This window comes from Perca fluviatilis, chromosome 19 (assembly GCF_010015445.1).
Source record: "Perca fluviatilis chromosome 19, GENO_Pfluv_1.0, whole genome shotgun sequence".
NCBI lineage: Eukaryota > Metazoa > Chordata > Actinopteri > Perciformes > Percidae > Perca > Perca fluviatilis.
The window spans coordinates 36,132,000-36,151,535 of record NC_053130.1 but is presented as its reverse complement, the minus strand read 5'-3'; the positions used below and the strand labels follow the sequence as shown (position 1 = coordinate 36,151,535).

General features: G+C 41.0%; 1 protein-coding gene across 1 annotated transcript in view; it reads right to left on the bottom strand.

Moving 5' to 3' along the window:
- Nucleotides 1-19,536, bottom strand: part of birc6 (baculoviral IAP repeat containing 6) — a 164,152-nt gene extending 144,616 nt beyond the window's left edge. Inside the window, 7 exon segments of the mRNA XM_039784797.1 lie at nt 780-1,005; nt 2,624-2,706; nt 6,291-6,402; nt 8,522-8,715; nt 13,504-13,641; nt 16,036-16,217; nt 19,095-19,536. Coding sequence (XP_039640731.1) covers nt 780-1,005; nt 2,624-2,706; nt 6,291-6,402; nt 8,522-8,715; nt 13,504-13,641; nt 16,036-16,217; nt 19,095-19,305 — 1,146 coding nt within the window. The 5' untranslated portion in view covers nt 19,306-19,536.

Below are 19,536 nucleotides of genomic sequence, written 5' to 3'. Positions count from 1 at the left end.
GGAGAAAGGATGATGAAAGGAAAGAATAACTGAGAGGACAGAGTTTGGACAGAGACAAAGAGGAGAAAGAATAATGACGAGAGAGAGAGAGAGAAAGAGAGAGAGGAGAGAGAAAGAGAGGAGGAGAGAAAGTGGGGAGAGAGAGAGAGAGAGAGAAAGAGAGAGAGAGTATACACATATATATATACACACAGTATATATACAGAGGAGAGAAATATATAGAGAGAAAGAGGAAAGGGTCTATAAATATATATATATATATATATACAACACACACATATATATATAATATATATATATATACACATATATATATATACACACATATATATATATATACACATATATATATATATACACACATATATATATATATACACACATATATATATATATATTTACACACATATATATATATATACACACACATATATATATATATATACACACATATATATATATATAAACAATACATATATATATATACACACACATATATATATATATACACACACAATATATATATATATACACATATATATATATATATATATATATATATATATATATATATATATATATATATATACACACACAAAAATAAAACAATAATAATACTAATAATAATAATACTAAACGGAAGGAAAGAAGCATACTGGTTTGGATGTCGATTATCGCAGCTTTGAAGTATTCGGGTCAGTCCTACTGACACCAATAACTTTAAAAGTGGAACACAGGACAGGTGATAGAGTCTCACGCATTCCGTTAGATTCTCTGACCTTCATCATTTTGGAGACATCCCAGATGCAGATCTTCCCCCTCTTGGTGGCAGCAGCCAGAAACTGCGGGCAGCTGCCGAAGCCATAGCAGGCGATCTTGTCTGAACTGTCGAGGTTGTTGGGAAACTGGGCAGGGCTGGTTGCCAGTGTCACTGACAGCGGCACGTTCTGTGTGTGCTCGCCCTTCACAAAGGGACAATTGGGAGAATGTCGCTCATGTTCAGACCTGAGGGTAGTGGAGAAATGTTGGTCATCATTGATATGATCTAGTAGCTAAAGCAGAATTAAAGCTGCAGGCAGCGATGAACGGGGCGCCGCCCCTCCCAGCATATGGAGGGTACTAGCGGGAATGCCGATTGCTGTTACACTTACATTCCTTCGCAATTTAGGGTTTCATTACTGGGGAGGATTATGCCAACCAAATATGAGACAAAACCAATAAACCCAGGGTGGGAAATTAGCACCCGCCATGTGGCGGGTGACTTTGCCTTGTTTACCAGCCACAGTGTCAGGTGGATTGTAAAACATTCCTTGTAACGGTTTGGACAGCTTTTGTCAAAGAATGCTGTTGCTAAGTAACAATGCACAATGCTTATAGGAGTCACGTTACGTTACTGCTAATGAATCCCCAACTTTTCAGGATTTTGCTGCTTCATAATAAAAACATTCAAATACCAAAATAACTGAGGACTTTTATTGTGAAGAACTTATAGGAAATGAAACCGTTCACAGCCGGGGCTTTGACCACGCAAAGTCGAGTAGTTTTCAGCGCTAGTCCGTGACACCATGTAGCTGAGCTGAGGTAAAGACGAAAGGAAAATTATCGGTTAAAAAAATGTGGTGACATATCCCCGGTGTTAAGAGGCCCTCCGTGACTCCGCAGTAGCTAGGACTGTACAAACTGTTGAGGGCCAAGTAAAGAAGAGAAGGTACTTTTGGAACAAGTGCCGCATTGACAAAACGTACAGCGAAAGACCGTGCAAAACATTTCAGACCGTCCTGCCAACCTGTATACATTTTAACATCAATGTAGACTGCAACGATGTTTAAGTCGCTGAAAGCTGCTGATGTTTTAATCCTGTCGGCTCTCCGCTGCTCAGTTCTACCCCGCGACTGACACACACGCACGCACCAGCCACCAGCCACTTTGGCTGGTGGGCAAAAAAGTTTATTTCCCACCCTGGATAAACCCCCTGGTAGGATTGCATAAAATACATGATATCCTGTTGGGCGGAGCTAATGAAAAGTAAAATACGTCCAAAATAATGAGATCAATATGGGTACCAAATTTCGTGACTATCGCAGCAACTTTGTCCAAGTTAAGGCATTCCACGCATTAGGGGGCACTATGGAGCCCGCTTAATACGCATGAACCAAATTGCTGTATAGCCAAAATGCGATATCAAATCGAAATAATTACTAGTTTGAATATGGCTGCAAAGTTTTGTCCTCAAACATGCGTTTGTAAAATGAAAATCAAGACACAAAATGCAAGATTGCTTACTTCCTGTCAGACAAAAACATTCTAAAAAATGATATGCCCTAAAGATGAGCACAATGTTCCCACCAAATTTCGTGAACATCAATGGAACTTTATCCCAACCTTGGTGTGCATTCGGGGGCACTACGAAGCCCGCTGGCCACGCACAGGCCATATCCCTGCAGAAATATTCACCAGGTTTGACATGTGTGCCAATTTTTGTAAGTTTTCGAGCATCCCAAGCCTCTCAAAAACGCAATTACGCAGCACAAAAATTATCTGTTTAGAAACAATAAGTCCCTGGCACTGACCATTGGGCCCTGGCACTTTGGTGCTTGGGCCCTAATTAGTTATCTCTACTCACCAGGGCTCATCCGTAGGTTCCCAACAGACCAGACACACACTGCAGGTGAAACACATGGCTCTGTCATCCCCTGTTGAGGCAGGCTGTGGAAAGACAAGAGGGAACAGTATAGCTTAAACACTTAGGTTTGCAGAGCAGGTGTAAAAACAAGGCAAACCAGCATTGATATTACATTATTGTAAATTATAATTGTCTGGACCAAGATGGCAGAGCGAGGTTCAGTGTCTCAACACATTCTGCATATTAGTAGTTATCTGCCCATTTGGTTCAAGTCTGCTCTCTAAGAGTCTTCCATAGATATCATAGAGCTGACAAGAACTTTTGAACATTGGATTTCATAACTCTAACAAGACAAGACATAGGAGGCTACCAATATGGAAAGGCAGCAAAGAGAGGAAGGTTAAGTGCTAAGCTAAAGCTACTTCATCAGCTGATATTGCCCAGCATTTCCCCTGCAATGGTGTATGGCGAAGAAAATAATTGAGCTGTGGCAGCGGATCATCACTAACAATTGAGCTAAGGGGGAGGGGGGGCGGACAATACGTCCTCCGGGCAGATAGAACAGCAGATGACTCCGGTAAGACCAGAGATGGGAGACATGTGCTTTTTGGCTTTGTCATGCGTAGTTGCCCAGCAGATGAAATTATCAACGCCAAACATGTCTATTGGGAAATACACTCTTGAACAAAAAAAATCTTAAAACCGGGAAAAAAGGTGTTCCCCAATTTCGCTTAGTGGATCATAACCGGGCTGGTGTAAGTATTGCTTCAAAATGCCAAAAAAAAAGACAAAATAGAGCAAGAAAAAAAAGAAAACTGAATTTAAACTTAAACCAGCTGTTCAAAACAGAAGATTTAGGACCATAGCCCAAAAAAAAACCCACAACAGAACTAAAAGTGTCAAAAAAGGACTCAGTAGTGAGTAGCCCCACCGTTCTTGTTGATCACTTCAAACACTCGTTTCACCATGTTTGATGCAACTGTTCCCAGGAGGCTGCTGGGAACGTTGCTCCATGTGGTGAAGATGGCTTCACGAAGGGCATCCACAGTCTGGAACTGACGTCCGTTTTTGTAAACTTCCCTTGCCATCCATCCCCAAATGTTCTCAACTGGATTAAGATCAGGGGAACACACAGGATGGTCCAAAAGAGCTATTCTCCTGGAAGAAGTCCTTCGTCAGGCGGGCGGTGTGAATTGCAGCGTTGTCCTGTTGAAAGACCCATTCATTACCGCACAGATGGGGGCCCTCAGTCAAGAGGGATGCCCGCTGCAACATGTCCACATAGCCAGTCGCCGTTTGACGCCCCTGGACAACCTAAAGCTCCATTTTCCCATTGAAGGAAAAATCACCCCAAATCATGATGGAGCCTCCTCCACTGTGCCATGTAGAAAACATCTCCGGTGGGATCTCCTTCTCATGCCAGTAACGTTGAAAGCCATCAGGACCGTCCAGGTTAAATTATTTTCTTGTCATTTTTCAATGTCCCATGTTTGGTGCTCCCTTGCAAATTCCAAACGGGCAAGTTTGTGGCATTGGAGGAGACGTGGCCTTTGAAGACGTTTTTTGTTCCTGAAGCCCTTTTCTCGCAGATGACATCTTATGGTTATTGGGCTACAGTCAGCACCAGTAAGGGCCTTAATTTGGGTCAAGGATTGACCTGTGTCTTCACGGACAACCAGTCGGATCCTGCGGCTCAGTGCAGGTGAAATTTTTTTGGGTCTACCGCTTGACTTTTTTGTCCCATATCTCTCAGGATCTTTTAAGAAATGTAAAATGACTGTCTTACTGCGTCCAACCTTGGCAGCGATGGCGTGTTGCGAGAGGCCTAGCTTGTGCAGCTCAAAAATCCTGCCAAGTTCAATGAGAGAAAGCCTTTTTGCCTTTGCCATCAGGAGATCATGACAGTGTGACTGCCTGAAGAACAATGACACAAAAGCCATATTTTTGTGCAGATTTTACCATTTTATGCCTATGGTCTTAAACTTTTGATCAGCTGATGACCAGCCTGTTTAAGTTTAAATGCAGTTTTCAATAAATTGCCTACTCTCTATTTTTTGTCTCTTGCTCCTGTTTCTTCTTTTGGCATTTTAAAGCAATACTTACAACCCGGGTATGATCCACTAGCGCGAAATGCGGAAAACTTGCAATGTTTCCCCCGGTCTTAAGATTTTGTTCAAGAGTGTATGCCAAATAAATAAATAATTAATAGCATAATTTGATGCTACACTGACCGGTGCCGCTGTCATTGCCACTCTGCGCCACGGACACCTGTACTTTTTGTAACTTTGGCGAGCCGGTACGATCTCTCAGGAGAAGTCTGTAATGCGTTACGACACTACCACTGATTTGGGTAAAACTGCATAATATTTTGGATCATATTCTGATGTCCTGCGGCTGCTCTGCCTCAACGATCGGTGAGTTTCCTGATAGACAGAAAGCTTTACTTGCTGCTGAAGTAACGCTAACTGTAACTGCCAGGACTGGGAGCTCAGAGCACCGAGGGAGTGTTGGTGTTTACACCGCTAGCACAGGTACCTCGGGACGCTGGGGGAGGTTTTCAGGCCCAGGGTGGGGAAATGCCAGAACCATAGCCTAGCAGGCAGTCATCTCCACTGCCACAACAGCGCTGACAGTGAAAGTCCAGTTCTGATTTCATCATCGTTTATTGTGGTTTAAATGTAGGCTACAATATGGCTATTTAAAACATATGTCCGGTAGGGGATCTATATGGTCGGAACCCTGAATATTTTTTGGCCGTGAAAAAAAAGGTCTCGCTTAAACTCTGGTCCACTTATGTAAACAAACCTAGGTACTAATCGAGGGTCACTGCTAACTTAGAATACCTTATAGTTAAGTTTAGACCCTTTATCCACCCAGAGAGTTCTCATCTACTGTTGTGACTAGGGGTTTAAATTAAGTTTTATCTCAACACAATATTATATATCAATTATATGGACAACTATACAATATGTGTTTTTCATATGGCCATTTAACTCATTTACAATCATATCTCATAAAAAGCAACTACAATATGATCTGACAGTTTTATTACTGAGCTCCTCCAGACGTTTAAATGAAAAAAAAAAACTGCTTTTAACACATTTTTAATAAAAAAAAAGAAAAAAAAAAAGAATTAATAACAAGTGGGAATTTCAAAGTAATAGTGCATCATAAAGATGAGGATATGTATCAATATTTTCACTTTCATCTATTGGATCATTGAAATGATATATTGATCCAGACCGACGTTTCTTTACACCCAGGGCTGTGACTCCAACATATATCCCCCCCCAGATGCTAATGCTAATCTTGCAACAAAAGAACTCTCTTGGACCCTCAACACTACAACCCTGGTCAAGAATGTGCCCGAACATCTCTTCTTCCTGAGGAGACTGATGAAGATGAATCTGTCTCCTCAGATTCTGGTGAACTTCTACCTCAGCTGTTGGACCAGAAAGCCCTGCAGAGGGGGGTGAAAACTGCCCAAAGGATTACACTCCGTGCCATTGAGGCTGTCCAGCACAAGGGATGTCTGATACCTCTCAGCCTGGCTGCAGACTGTGTGTCCTCCTCCCCTTTAATGTGAATGTGCATTAGAGGTAAAGAGAGACGTGAGCTAAGGATATGCCTACAGACCGATGTGCCCCTTAGTTCTCTGAGAACCTACCTGATGGTAAAACCCTGCTTGAGCCATTGGGTCAGGCTGAGCCCACCTGTACCCAGCATGTGGCCACGATGTAAAGGTCTCCCTCCTGTTGGCCTCGCTGTACATCAAAGATCTGTAGAGAACAACACATTTTAGAAACATGTTTAGTATTCTGTATGCTGGTGTGGAATTTGCCAAAGTACCTGTTACTAGGGTGGGAAATTAGCACCCGCCACCCGCCAATGGTGGGTATTTTTTCAAAGTGGCGGCTGACTTTGCCTTGTTTACCAGCCACAGTGGCGGGTGGATTGTAAAACATTCCTTGTAACGGATTGGACAGCTTTTGTCAAAGAATGCTGTTGTTAAGTAACAATGCTTATAGGAGTCGCGTTACGTTACTGCTAATGAATCCCAAAAATGTCCAGATTTTGCTGCTTCATAATAAAAACATTCAAATACCAACATAACGGAGGGCCTTTATTGTGAAGAACTTATAGGAAATGAAACCGTTCACAGCCGGGGCTTTGACCACGCATAGTCGAGTAGCTAGTTTTCACCACGCTAGTCCGTGAGTCTGTGACACATGTAGCTAGCTAGCTGAGCTGAGGTACAGACGAAAGGAAAATGATCTGTTAAAAAATGTGGCGACATATACCCGGTGTTAAGAGGACCGCCGCGGAGTCAGCAGTAGCTATGGATGTACAAACAGTTGAGAGCCAAGTACAGAAAAAGAGGAGGTACTTTTGGAACAACTGGCGCATTGACAAAGGTACAGCGAAAGACATTTCAGACCGTCCTGCCAACCTGTAGACATTTTAACGTCAATGTAACGATGTTTAAGGAGCTGCTGCCGTTTTAATCCTGTCGGCTCTCCGCTGCTCAGTTCTACCCCGCGACTGACCCCACACACACACACACACACACACACACACACACACACACACACACACACACACACACACACACACACACACACACACACACACACACACACACACACACACACACACACACACACACACACACACACACACACACACACACACACCTAAATTGAGGACAGCTACACTTGTTATTGTAAGATCAATGATAAGTTTAAGTCCTTTATCAAACCGTATGAATGTGTGTCTCAGGCCAGGATAGGAAATTAACTAACAATGTAAAGATCAACAAGCTACTGACACATAATAAATACATTTATATTAATAAAATATGTATTAATAATAAGTAATTTAATAAAGCAATTAAAAGTATAAAAGTGCACTTTCTTTTATAAATTTGAATTCCGGAAAAAGTGGCTGGTAAAAAATTTAAGTGGCTGGTAAAATTGGGCATCCACCAGCCACTTTGGTTAGTGGGCAAAAAAGTTAATTTCCCACCCTGCCTGTTACGTAGCTGTATATATGAAAAATTTGTCATACATGTTATATCATAGATTACACATCCATACAGTCCTCAAGAATCCTAACAACCCATGACAAAATGCTATTAAAATGCTATTTGTGAAGGGAACACTAAATGTTGTATTCTGATTGGTATTGCTGGCCCAAGGGAGCCCCTTATTGCTGGTGTCATGGAGAAAAATAATAATAATTAGTGTGCACAAATTAATAAATCTCTCTCTTAAATTATTACACACAAATACCTTAATTGTTCTCTTGGATGACTTAAAGTGTTCATATTGGGGGTGGGCAATGTGGCCCAGAAATAATATATTTCGGGATATTCTTGATTAATATAAAAGAAAACTGAAGAATATTTTATTATTAATTTTAATAACATACAATTGAAAAAAGTAAGTGTTATTGTTTTATATGTCAGCATAAACAGCAACAGTTTGCCTTCAAATATTCCTTAAAAACTGAAAAAATCTATCTCTCTGCTCTTTAGATTGTAAAAGAGTCAGATACAACAAAGTGCACATCTAAACAGTTGCCAGATGAACAGGCAACTGCGTCAACAAGTTGGAATATTGCCATTATCACAATGAGAATCTTTTCATTGTGTGGCAAGAGGCAACTAAAAAAAGGTGGTCTTAACTACTGAAAAACCAACCAACTCCACTGCTGGTGTACAACTGATTGCCTACACCATGGTCTCACAGCTAAATATAACATGTTCATAGTACAGTGATGCTTAGAAATGCTGCATTTAGAACCACCATCTCCCTGAAGAGGATCTTGTGATGTTTAACTGTTCCGTTGTTTGATTCTTCAGTAACCAAAACATTATTTGTTTCCCTGCTTGCTCACCTATCTACAGAGCGCCCGGGGCCCACCCCGAGCTCAGGCCTGGCGCTTGACAAGAGGTAGGAGAGCCTGTCCATGATGGATGAGGCCACAGACAAGGCAGCTACGTTCTGGTTTATCTTCTTCAGCTCATTGACGATAGCGCTGGCCACCAGCTTCAGCACGTGGTGGGGAAGATGGAAGGTCACTGTCGCCCACTGAAAGAACCAAGGAGTTAAACATAACGAGAATAATAGAATTAGTAGATCAGAAAGACATGAATCAAAATGTCAATTTTCTAAAGTAGACACTGGTATGAGTTAATTCCAGTTAGTGTTACCATAGTGTTTCCCATGCCCAGCTAGATAAAATCAAAATTACTATTTTTTTTTCCACCAATCAACAAGGGATTTTTTTACAGCACACACAGCCCAGTGGCCTCCACCCCCTCCCCTCGTGAAGTCTCACGCCATGTGCATGACAGTGCCAACGCTTCACTTCAGGCTCAGAGGCTATCGTTAGTAGTAGCATGCTGCTGGTGGTCTTGCCCTGGGAATAACTGTACTGATAACCCATAAAAACGCAGCAGCCATGCTGCTGTGAAAACTCCCCAAACGCCATTTATCAGAGTCTGGTTGCATTTTTCAAGAGGTGCACATCAGGCTACTGCGTAGGGTCTGGCGTAGACGCAGAAGGGTCTGCGGAGGTACGCAGTCGATTCTACGCAGAAGCATAAAAAGGCCTTTAGTCAGTTAGTCATGACAGTTACGGAAACATGGGGGGGAGGGGCGAGCTTGTTCTGTTTTGTTAGGTATTTACTTGGAACGTCAACAGAAGTGACGTCATGCAGGAACTCATAGTGCACCTTTAAGGCTTAAGTTGTTGATACATTTTAAATTTGGGCTCCAGGTAATCAGGTATTTTATCTGCTGAACCATAACATGTGACAAACCAGACTTAATTGCCATAGCACATCATGGCTACACTTCATCTCTATCATCTTTTAGTCTGATTTGTTAAATAAGTAAATAGTTCTTTATTTCTAAATGATCTGTTAATTGTTTTCAATAAATAGTTAATAAACCTTCGTTTGACTAGTTTATTACTAAACCCAGCCATCACGCACCGCGTCGTCACATCCTGCACCCCCCACCACCACCACAAGTAAACTCAACGAGTGGGAAACACTGCTATTACACAGTAATGCAGCTGCAAGAAGGAACACGTTCATAGTGTCCTTTCTGACACATTCAAGCAAGCGCACACACACCTGCATTTTTGGATTAATAGAAAATCGATTTGTGGTTTAATATTAGGCTACCACTCAACAGCTCAGTTTTGGGTGTGGAAGATTGTGGTTAGTGGGCACATAAAACTTAAAAAGGACAGAAAAGGGTGCATTTAGTTATAGCATTTTAGGGGTGTACCACAAGTAAAATATAACAGTTTTAGAGTCACAGTTATGTCTAGTACAGTGGGATACACACTAGGGCTGGGCGATAAAACGATAACGATATGTATCGCGATAGACACGTAATCAATATCAATAGAAAATGCGTTCGATAAAACGTTCGATAACTTGTTTTTCTTCTTCGGAAGAAACCAGAAGTTGCGAAGCAAGTTTGGTTGCATGAACAAAGGCACTCACTCTCTGGTAACCTAGCAACGTAGGGAGTGACACTCTAACAGCCAATCATGTAACATTATCATGTTTGGTTGGCGCCACATCGCTGTCTCGTGTTGGATTCTACAATAACAGAACCGGCGGTGTAGCGATAAGTGGAAAGTGAGTGCCGCAGCGAGCGAGGAAATTGTTGATAAAACAGGAAAAGTCAGTATGGCAGTTTTGGGGATTTTATAAGTCTGACCGTCGTCCCCACCAACACTACCGCAAACTTGTTTCACCACCTTAGCCGCGCTCACACTTTGGAGCACAGCCGTATTCGCCATCAACGTCCAACAACAACATCAGCTGCAACACGGCACAAGCAGCAGACCGCCATGGAGAGGTACTCTGCATCAGCGCCTTACTAAACGCTACAAGCAGCAGACCGCCATGGAGAGGTACTCTGCATCAGCGCCTTACTAAACACTACAAGCAGCAGACCGCCATGGAGAGGTACTCTGCATCAGCGCCTTACTAAACGCTACAAAGAAATAACGGAGGCAGACGTGCTGAGCGCTGTCCAGAAGCCAGGTTACCAACCTAGCACTAAACCTGCAGAAAATAGTTCTTCTCAGGTTTGAGGTTTCTCTATGTTTATATTTAACACTTTGCACCATTTTATTACACCTTATTAAGCAGTTCTTACTTATTCTTTCTTCACTGTGATTTTAGACTTATGTTTACATTTTAATTATTTGAGTGGTTTCCATGGTTGTGTTGACATTTCTGCTTTTATAACTGAGGGGATTATAATCAGAGGAAGGTTAAGTTTAAAATAAAAATGTTTAAATTTAATATATTTTTCTCCTGGTCCTTATTTTAAATAGGTCATAAAAAATATCAATAATTATCAATATCGACCGATATGAAACACTTATATCGTGATACAGTTTTCAGCCATATCGCCCAGCCCTAATACACACACAAAAAAAAAAAAAATAGTTAAATCTTCTGGTTAGTGTTTTGTCAAAAGACGAGGCTACACAGTTAATCATGGGTCATATTAGTTCCATACATATTAAGTAACAATTTTGCAAACAAAAGTAATCTAAAAGTAAACACAGGCCTTAACTTCTTTACATAACAGAGCACAAGTCACATAGTGGGGGTTTTCTTCAACAATTAAAGCAATACACACTTTGCATTTGGTAGCTGCAGTTATAATACCAATGAAAAGTATAATGCAAGAGCCCAACCAATAACTATTTATCACAAAATAAATTAATATTGGGGTATATGTTGAATAACAAGTAACAAGAAACTGCAGCACAGAGATACCAAAGATATGTGAGATAACTTAAAAACAGTGTTGTCATGGTTTATTCAATTTCACTTCATATCTTGGTCACAGTTCTTTAAAAAACACATGAAGGAATGCTTTAAAAATGGTTGTGTGTAAGACATGAACCAATACATTATTCATTCATTGAGCATTATCAACCTCAAAAATATGGTATTGGTCAGGCTCTAGCTAACCCATCCAGCTCCAGTTAGTTCATGTGAGTCATAAACCTTCAACATGAACATGGCACGACAGGAAATGTTTCAATGTTTCATCTTTATACTATACTCAATCCATTCAAATATTTCATCGCGATTAACGTCATGATTGTCCAAAGTTAACTCATGATTAAACAGAAATGAATCACACATTTTCTAAATGTACTTCAAAAAGGTAATACTCTTATCAACATAGGGGTGGACAGATATGCTTGAGTTATGCAAATCAATCCAAAATAATGACAAATACTGTTTAGAATATTCTCCAGAATAACCTCAAAAGGTACTGTATGCTACAAAAATATGCTGAAAGGAGAATATGGCAACAACAGACAGGCACATTGACCTGAATGGAACATTACTTGGTAATACAATGTAGTGTCCCACTTCACACTTGGAAAGGTTAACTAAACAGCAGCTCAACACTAAACAATGGAGCATTTTTTTTAAACTTTATTTATCCAGGTAAGTCAATTGAGAACAACTTCTCATTCCCACAGTTCCACATTTATACCTGGAAGCTGCCAGTACAACCACAGTCTGATCGGCTGGCCACTGAGCAGCTCCACTGGAGCGGTTGGGGTTAAGGGCCTTGCTCAAGGGCACCACAGTTTGGTAATGAGGGAGGGACAATTCACTTTCCCCACCCAGATTTTTTCCTGTCTGAGTGGGGATTGAACCAAGCTCGCTTCTTAACCTCTAGGCCACCACTGTCCATTCAAAAGCCATCTTGGTTCCTCTTTCCACTGTTCCAACAATCACCACTCTGGTTTGGTTTAAATAAATCCTTAATTCACCCATTTACATGTGGAGATATGCTGGCTCTATACACGCTAAAAGTCCTGATTATTTACATGGAGTCTGGTGGAGTTTGGTGATGGTGATTTTGGGGCTATTTCATGATAAACTAAAAGGATCTTACTCTCAAAATGTCTATCTCTGTAGGGATCCATCCCATAATGTTGTCACACACTTAGAATAATAATCTGAGTCTGTCAGCAGCAACAACAGAACTTTTAGTGACTCTAACTGATGCTGAACATTAGTCCTGTAGGGTTACATTACAGCCCGGTTCACGGCTGCTGGTTACAGTGTTCTCACTCCATACTGGACCAAAGATTTGAAATAATTCACATTAGTCATTTAGACACCAATGAACGGGTAAATAGGGTCCAGATAGAAAAATACCAAAACACCTTTATTTATGTAAATTAGCACTTAATGAATTAGATAATGCCTCATTTGCATAATTAAACATACAAATAAATAATACAAAAAAATATTGTCTTAATGTAAATAATTAACTTGGGAAGTTTCATGGTGATATCTGTTAGTTATAGTTAAATATTTCTCCTATTCATTTGTAGTGTCTCCCAATAACATGGGCTGTAATGGGAAATTGGCTTTACCGATTTCAGTATTTTTCTATACTTTCCACCACTTAGATCTCTTGGGACTTTTTATATGTGATAGAGGAGGCATTTATGAGACTAAATCAGTTGAAAGAGTTTCTGCAATCTGTGTGAGGTCATGTTGCATAATGCTTGTAGTAAAATGCTGTTAGAGAAGTAACTGCACTGAGGGAGAAAAAAAGCCAAAGACATAGGAACAAGTCTAATGAATTACTCTGAATGACCATAGCAGGGAAGCTCTTTTACTTTTACTTGACTGGCTCCTCTCATGTGACATCCCAAATAATTGAATATAGTGAAACACTGGTCGTGACGTTCAGGTGTCACTAACAGCCAAATCCTTAATATGTTGATATGAGCACAAACAGTGAGCCTTGATTAATACAGAATGCAACAATAAAACAAGATTTTTAGGTTGTCAGACTAACCTTAGCCACTTTGTGATTGGCTGCCGTCTCGTGTGAGGTATTCTTCAGGCCTTCTTTGAGCTGGGTGATGAAGAGTTCATAGCCCTCTGTGTTAGACACATCAATCTTTTCCTGACAGGCTGACAGCATCTGCTGGGCCTGAAAAGACACACAAACATACAGTATTATATATATATATATATATATATATATATATATATATATATATTTATATATATTAGTTCTAACTGCCTGAGTCAGGCATTGGAGGTTTCATGGGTTGTGAAGCCAACTGATCCATGATAATGTAATTACAGTCAGAATGGGGGGGGGGGACACACACAAAATGTATTGTAACCATCTCTCCTCGATGGATGATTTCAAAGTAATTGATAGGGAACAACATTCAATGCCTTCGTTCTACACAAAAAATATTTTGTAAGGTCTGTAAGTGTCGGTTGAATTGTTAGCCATGGAAAGAGTTCTCATTTTTAATGTTTGTTGAATATTTATTACTGCAATGAGATGAGAAGAGGTTAAGTCGAAGTGCTTAAATCAGGTGAACTGTTAGTCTCTCATATTCAGTATGACATGAACAGCTGTTGAGCTGTCAGCTGAAGAGTACCAGATGAAAGCAGGCAGGGTGTGAAATGTACTTTTTTGTCCATCAGCCAAATGGCTAGTGAATGTTTAAATGTTGGCTGGTGAGTGAAGCTGATCTACCTGCCACTTGCATGTTTACCAGCATTTGGCTGGTGTTTGGTGCTTATTTCATAGCCTGAAAGCATGTGTGTTGCCCAGTGTTTGCCCCCAGGGTTTATTGCAGCAGCGGTGATGAAGTACGATAAATTTGCGCCACCGCATGTCCACTGACACGAGAAGGGCTTTAGACACATACTTGTACACAGTTGTAGTAGATATCAAATTACGTTTAGTAAAATGTTTCAAAATACACATGTATTGAACATATAACACAATACAAATAACGTTGAAACAAACCAAATCATGTCAAATTAAAATGATGCAAAAAAAGAGGTCAATGTCGTTAAACAAGAAGCCTTAGTGGCATAAGTCACATCCTGCTTGGGAGCCTTTTATCCTGGTGGGTGGAGATTTTTGAGGTCCCTAATGGTTGTTAATTGCTGAAGTAGCAAACACTATTAGCTGTTGCCACATTACAAAAACAGAAAAACATTGCCTAGTAAAAACCCACAACATCTAGGCATACCCCTAGCGTTACATTAAATAATAAACCGTTAATTTGATGCAATATTTGCAAATTACGTTTCTACCCCGGGACCACCCCCAACACGCTCAAAAGCGGGGAAATTTGACAGTAAATTGATGTACTGTAATGACGAACTCAGCACTTTTGGTATGTGTTGCCACTAGGGTTGGGCATCGTTTGGATATTAACGATTCCAATTCCAACTCCGATTCTTCCTTTAGATTCCGGTTCTTATCGATTCTCGATTCCAATTCTTTGAGTGGTGGAGTTGAAACGGGTCACATGCTTATTTCACAAATAAGAGGAAAGTTTTATTTTGATTCAAAGGTGGGTTGCAGTTTGACGGGGCTTTTTCAACGTAAAATAAAGCCACACTAGAGCACCGCTTACTGTGCTCCACGGCTGCAACACAACAAGCGCCTGGCTTCTACGGAAACCAAAACTTGCTAACATGTTAAATTTGGAACCCATGATCAGGTCTGAAACCAAATCCTCCAAACGATTCCAATAAAGAAACAATTCCGATGGAATCGGTTCTTGATGCCCAACCCTAGTTGCAACAGTGTGAAATTGTATATTTTCGGATAATAGTTTAATGGTCCTTTCCATAAAGACAAAGATGGTACTCTCTTTGATAAAGAGAGCGGCCTAGCTTTGAGCTGCTCCATGGCATCTCTACGTCTCGCTGAACTTGAATGTACTAGGCAGGCTGCCCCCAACTGCGCTTTCAAACGACTAATAACCAATAACAGCAACAAAAGCAGTTGAACTGTTATTTTTGAAGTAAGCAATCAAAGCACCTGAGATGTCAGTTGAAGTGGACGCCCTGAAGATACAGTTGATGTTAGTTGTATGCCACTAGAAGTGTAAGAGCTGAAAGTAGTAGTAGCAATGGTCCGTTGAAGAGGAAAAACATCTGTTTGAGTGTCAGTGTGCAATTTCTTTTCACCATGACCAATTTTTACAAAAATGAAGCTGCATTGTGTGCTTTGCACCATTATTGTTTTAATGCTGGGCTTCACACTTTTCCTAACTTTTATATTACTCAGCAGTTATTAGAGTGGGTGAGTGTGAGGATTGCTGGCGTGATTCTAAAGTAATCTGAGGGAGCAGTTACACAAAGGTTTTTACCTGCTAGATTGCCATTTTAACCAGCCTTTCATATACGCAGAATTAACAGTGCATTCCAACCTAGGGCTTTTATTCTGATGATGGAACAAAAGGCTTAGTGTAAACACATTTATCCAGGCCAAACACAACAACTGGTGTCAAATATCAGGTGACCACAGCCATCTCTGTGAGGAGCTTCCTGGTGTCTACCTTACCTCTGTGACCGGCAGCTCCAGCTGAACCAGGTCCTCCGGCTTGGCCACTGGAGGCTGGAGAGCTGTGTCCAGGAGCAGGATGCCATTCAGGTCCTTCCTGCATCCCACTGCATAGTCGTCCACAAAAAGGACCTTGTCCACTGCAGGGAAGTACTGACACCTGACACGACCGCCAGGTTTAGCTGCGACAGGAACAGAGGACAGCAGAGTTAGGAGTTTGAAGGAGAAAGGCTAGAAGGAAGGTTTACTACCACTACACTTTACTACCTGAAAACCACTACATCAGGGTTTTTCCTGCATGGAGGAATGTTTGGCGCCCCCCAAAGAGGTTTTAGCCAGCTCCAAAAGGAAAATCACCAGCACCAAAACAATGAGAATTGAGAGAAAAAATAGCAATTCAAATCCTCTCTGGTAAATTGCTATTAAACACATTCAAACAACTGTTTGAATGCAGAACATATACTTAACTAGGAGCGCTGATCTCCGTTTTACCGTCCAGAGTCAGGCTGTACCGGTCTCTCCTGCTGATTTCAACCGTGGTATTTACATATTTTTAAGCAGTTTTGTTTATTGGGGGTTCATTTCCTCAAGCATAACAGAGATTTTTGTTTATCAAATTGTCAGAAATAACAGGCAAATTCATAGATGTCTGTCAAATAAGGTAACACAGACTCATTGCCGTTTCATATATGTTTTATATTTAGTATATGTAAAGCACTTTGTAATCAATAAGCAGACTCACTTTTTTTACTAGTAGCACTGTAGCCCCTAACTGAAAGTTTTAGGGGCACAGGAGGACTTTAAGGACGCACACCTGCAAAGGAATTTTTCACATTTCCCAATTTTAACTGTATTACTGATAAGTGGTTTAATAACAAATTGCCTACAGATACTACAATGTGCTGTTTTATTTGAGTTCAGTCACATTTTAATTGAATGGGGATTAACAAATGCACATTCAGAAATGTAAACAAAGTATTATTACTGTCATTACAGTGCAAAAACCCAAACTAAACATGTGTCCACAGCAGCGGTTTTGGACGGCAGGGATCGCTACCATTTCTAGCACTGGACGCTTATTTTACGAAAATGGTTCACCGAAATGTTTCTGAAAACATTTTGTGTGAGAAAAACGCACACAAAAAACAAACACTACTTCTTAATAACATTGTGCCTTGAACTTTGACACTCTTGCTCAAATATGCTGCGCAAAGGATTGTGGGTCAGAATAGCCAGTTCAGTGCAAAATCTGACAGGATGCAGTAGAACATCCTGGTATTTTTGGCACAGTGCATTTCACATACTATGTATTGGGACATACTCAATCTTTTTCTTGCAAATTAAATAGTAAGATAGTAAGGGGATAAGAACGCAGGGACAGTGGTTTGTCACAGATGTCTAAAATCATGCAATAACATTTTATTTACATAATTAAAATTGAAATGATTACATTGTTTCTTATTAAAAGGCCTAGGAGAGAGGTGACAGACTATAATAAGCTACTTTAATATCTTTAGACTTGGGCAGACACTCAGTATGGTAAATGTTAATACACTGTCAACGTCTCCTACAGTCTAACACTTTAATAAACCAGCCACCCAGATGAGACCGTTCTGGAGGAAAGTGAGGGTCAGTCTGAGACAAGCCGAAGAAGCAGAGAAGGGTGAGAGCAATTATACAAGTTACTGAAATATTGAGGAATACACAAACAAGTACAAATTAACTTTGTTCTTTTCATATTTAAACAGTTGGGACAGGAAGCACAGAGCAAGTGGCCCAAAAGCCATAGCCGGCTCATGAACACGTCTGATGGGATGCTGTGTGTACTCTGCACAAAACAGTCCCTCACACCATTTTCATTTTGTAAAGCAGCCACTCTAAAAGGTGAGTGGACAAATTGTGTACACCTCGCATGCCACGCACGTTTTCCAGCCTATATTCAGGAAAACCCTGTTACAGGTACTAATAAACAATTGTTTTCCCTTACTTTGTTTAAAAAAATATATATGTTTGCCTACTGATAAAAGTCAGAGTGAAAGCTCTTCTAGAAATACTGACATCCATCAGGAAATCAGCACAGTTAAAAGATGTTAAACAAATGGTAACAATAGACCACTGTCTATATGACAGCCAAATCAAGTGTGTTCATGTGTTTCTCTTTCACTTAAACATTTTTTTTTTTTTAAAAGCACTTGACATATGCTATGACGTGTAAACAAAGCAGAGGACAGTGATCAGCGTTGCAGTTACCAGGTGAGTGTGAGGAAACCAATATGCAAGTCTTTGGAAACGTTGTATGCAATGTCCTGTATACATTGCTAGTGGACTTTGCGTGCAGACACGCAGTCCAACAAGAAAAGTGTTAGCTTGTTATTTTACCGAATTAGTCAAGTTAGCCCAGTAAACAAATATGGCCCCATCACACCAACTCTACAGCATCAAGTCAGTTTACTTTCAGCATCACATGAATGCTTCCAAATGACTGACATTAACGTTGTACACGATAGGCTGTAAAGTTAGGCAGCTAACGTTAGAGTGCCGCTGGCTAGCTTAGTGGCTATCACAGTAATTCCCATTAACGTCACACTGTAGTACATTTAACTAGCTAGGTAATAGTAGGCGTGCTAAATTAGGTGTCCAATATATAAATTCCAATTTTAACGAAATATCGTGATGACTACTAGAATGACAAAAACTGACAGGAAAGGTTGCCCGGCTAACTAGCGCTGTGCTAAGTTAACCAGCTATCTATTAGCTTACATGGTAGATTTGGCATGTTGCAACTGGGGTAAACAGTAGCAAACACCGGCGCTCAAGAAGCTCTACCGTTAACTTTAGTTTACATTTCAGATTAACGTCTGAAGACGGTGCACAGGCACAATCACAGCAAGCTGAACGAATCCAGATTTATCCAATAATCAAACTAACGTTAGGCCCAAAGACAACTGCCAGGAACAGCTAACGTTAACGGTAGCTAGCTGAGGTTACAGCGTCGTGTTTAGTGTCTGTTGACAATCAGTGGTTGGTGTCAGGGCTTGACGGAGGGTTCCGGTGCTTACCGTGCAACGCTGAAGCCTGGAGAATGGCCCCCGAAGTGCCGTCAATTACTTTGATACTGCCGCGGCTGGTAACGGCCAGGATAGCGTTGAGGGCCGGGTGGTAGGAAAGGCTTCGCAGGCCCTCCTCGTCGCAACGCAGGCAACCGTCTCTCAGTACAATCCAGTCTGAAGAGGTGGACGAGCCGGAGCCCGGCGAGGCCGCGGCCGCCATCTTTACTTCTTTTTCCCTTCCCTTCTGGGGTTGGTAAGGATCAGATGATACACGTAATACTGTTAATTGTAGAAGACTAACTCAGAACTATCATTCCTCTGCCACCGCTGACTCCTTCTGCGGCTTCTTCTCCTCCGCCCGTTACCGCAGCAGTGGCTATTCACCATCAGCGCTGAGGAACTCCAGGCTGGGCTTTCTGTCAGTTACGCGGAGGTAAACGGAGCTAGCGTA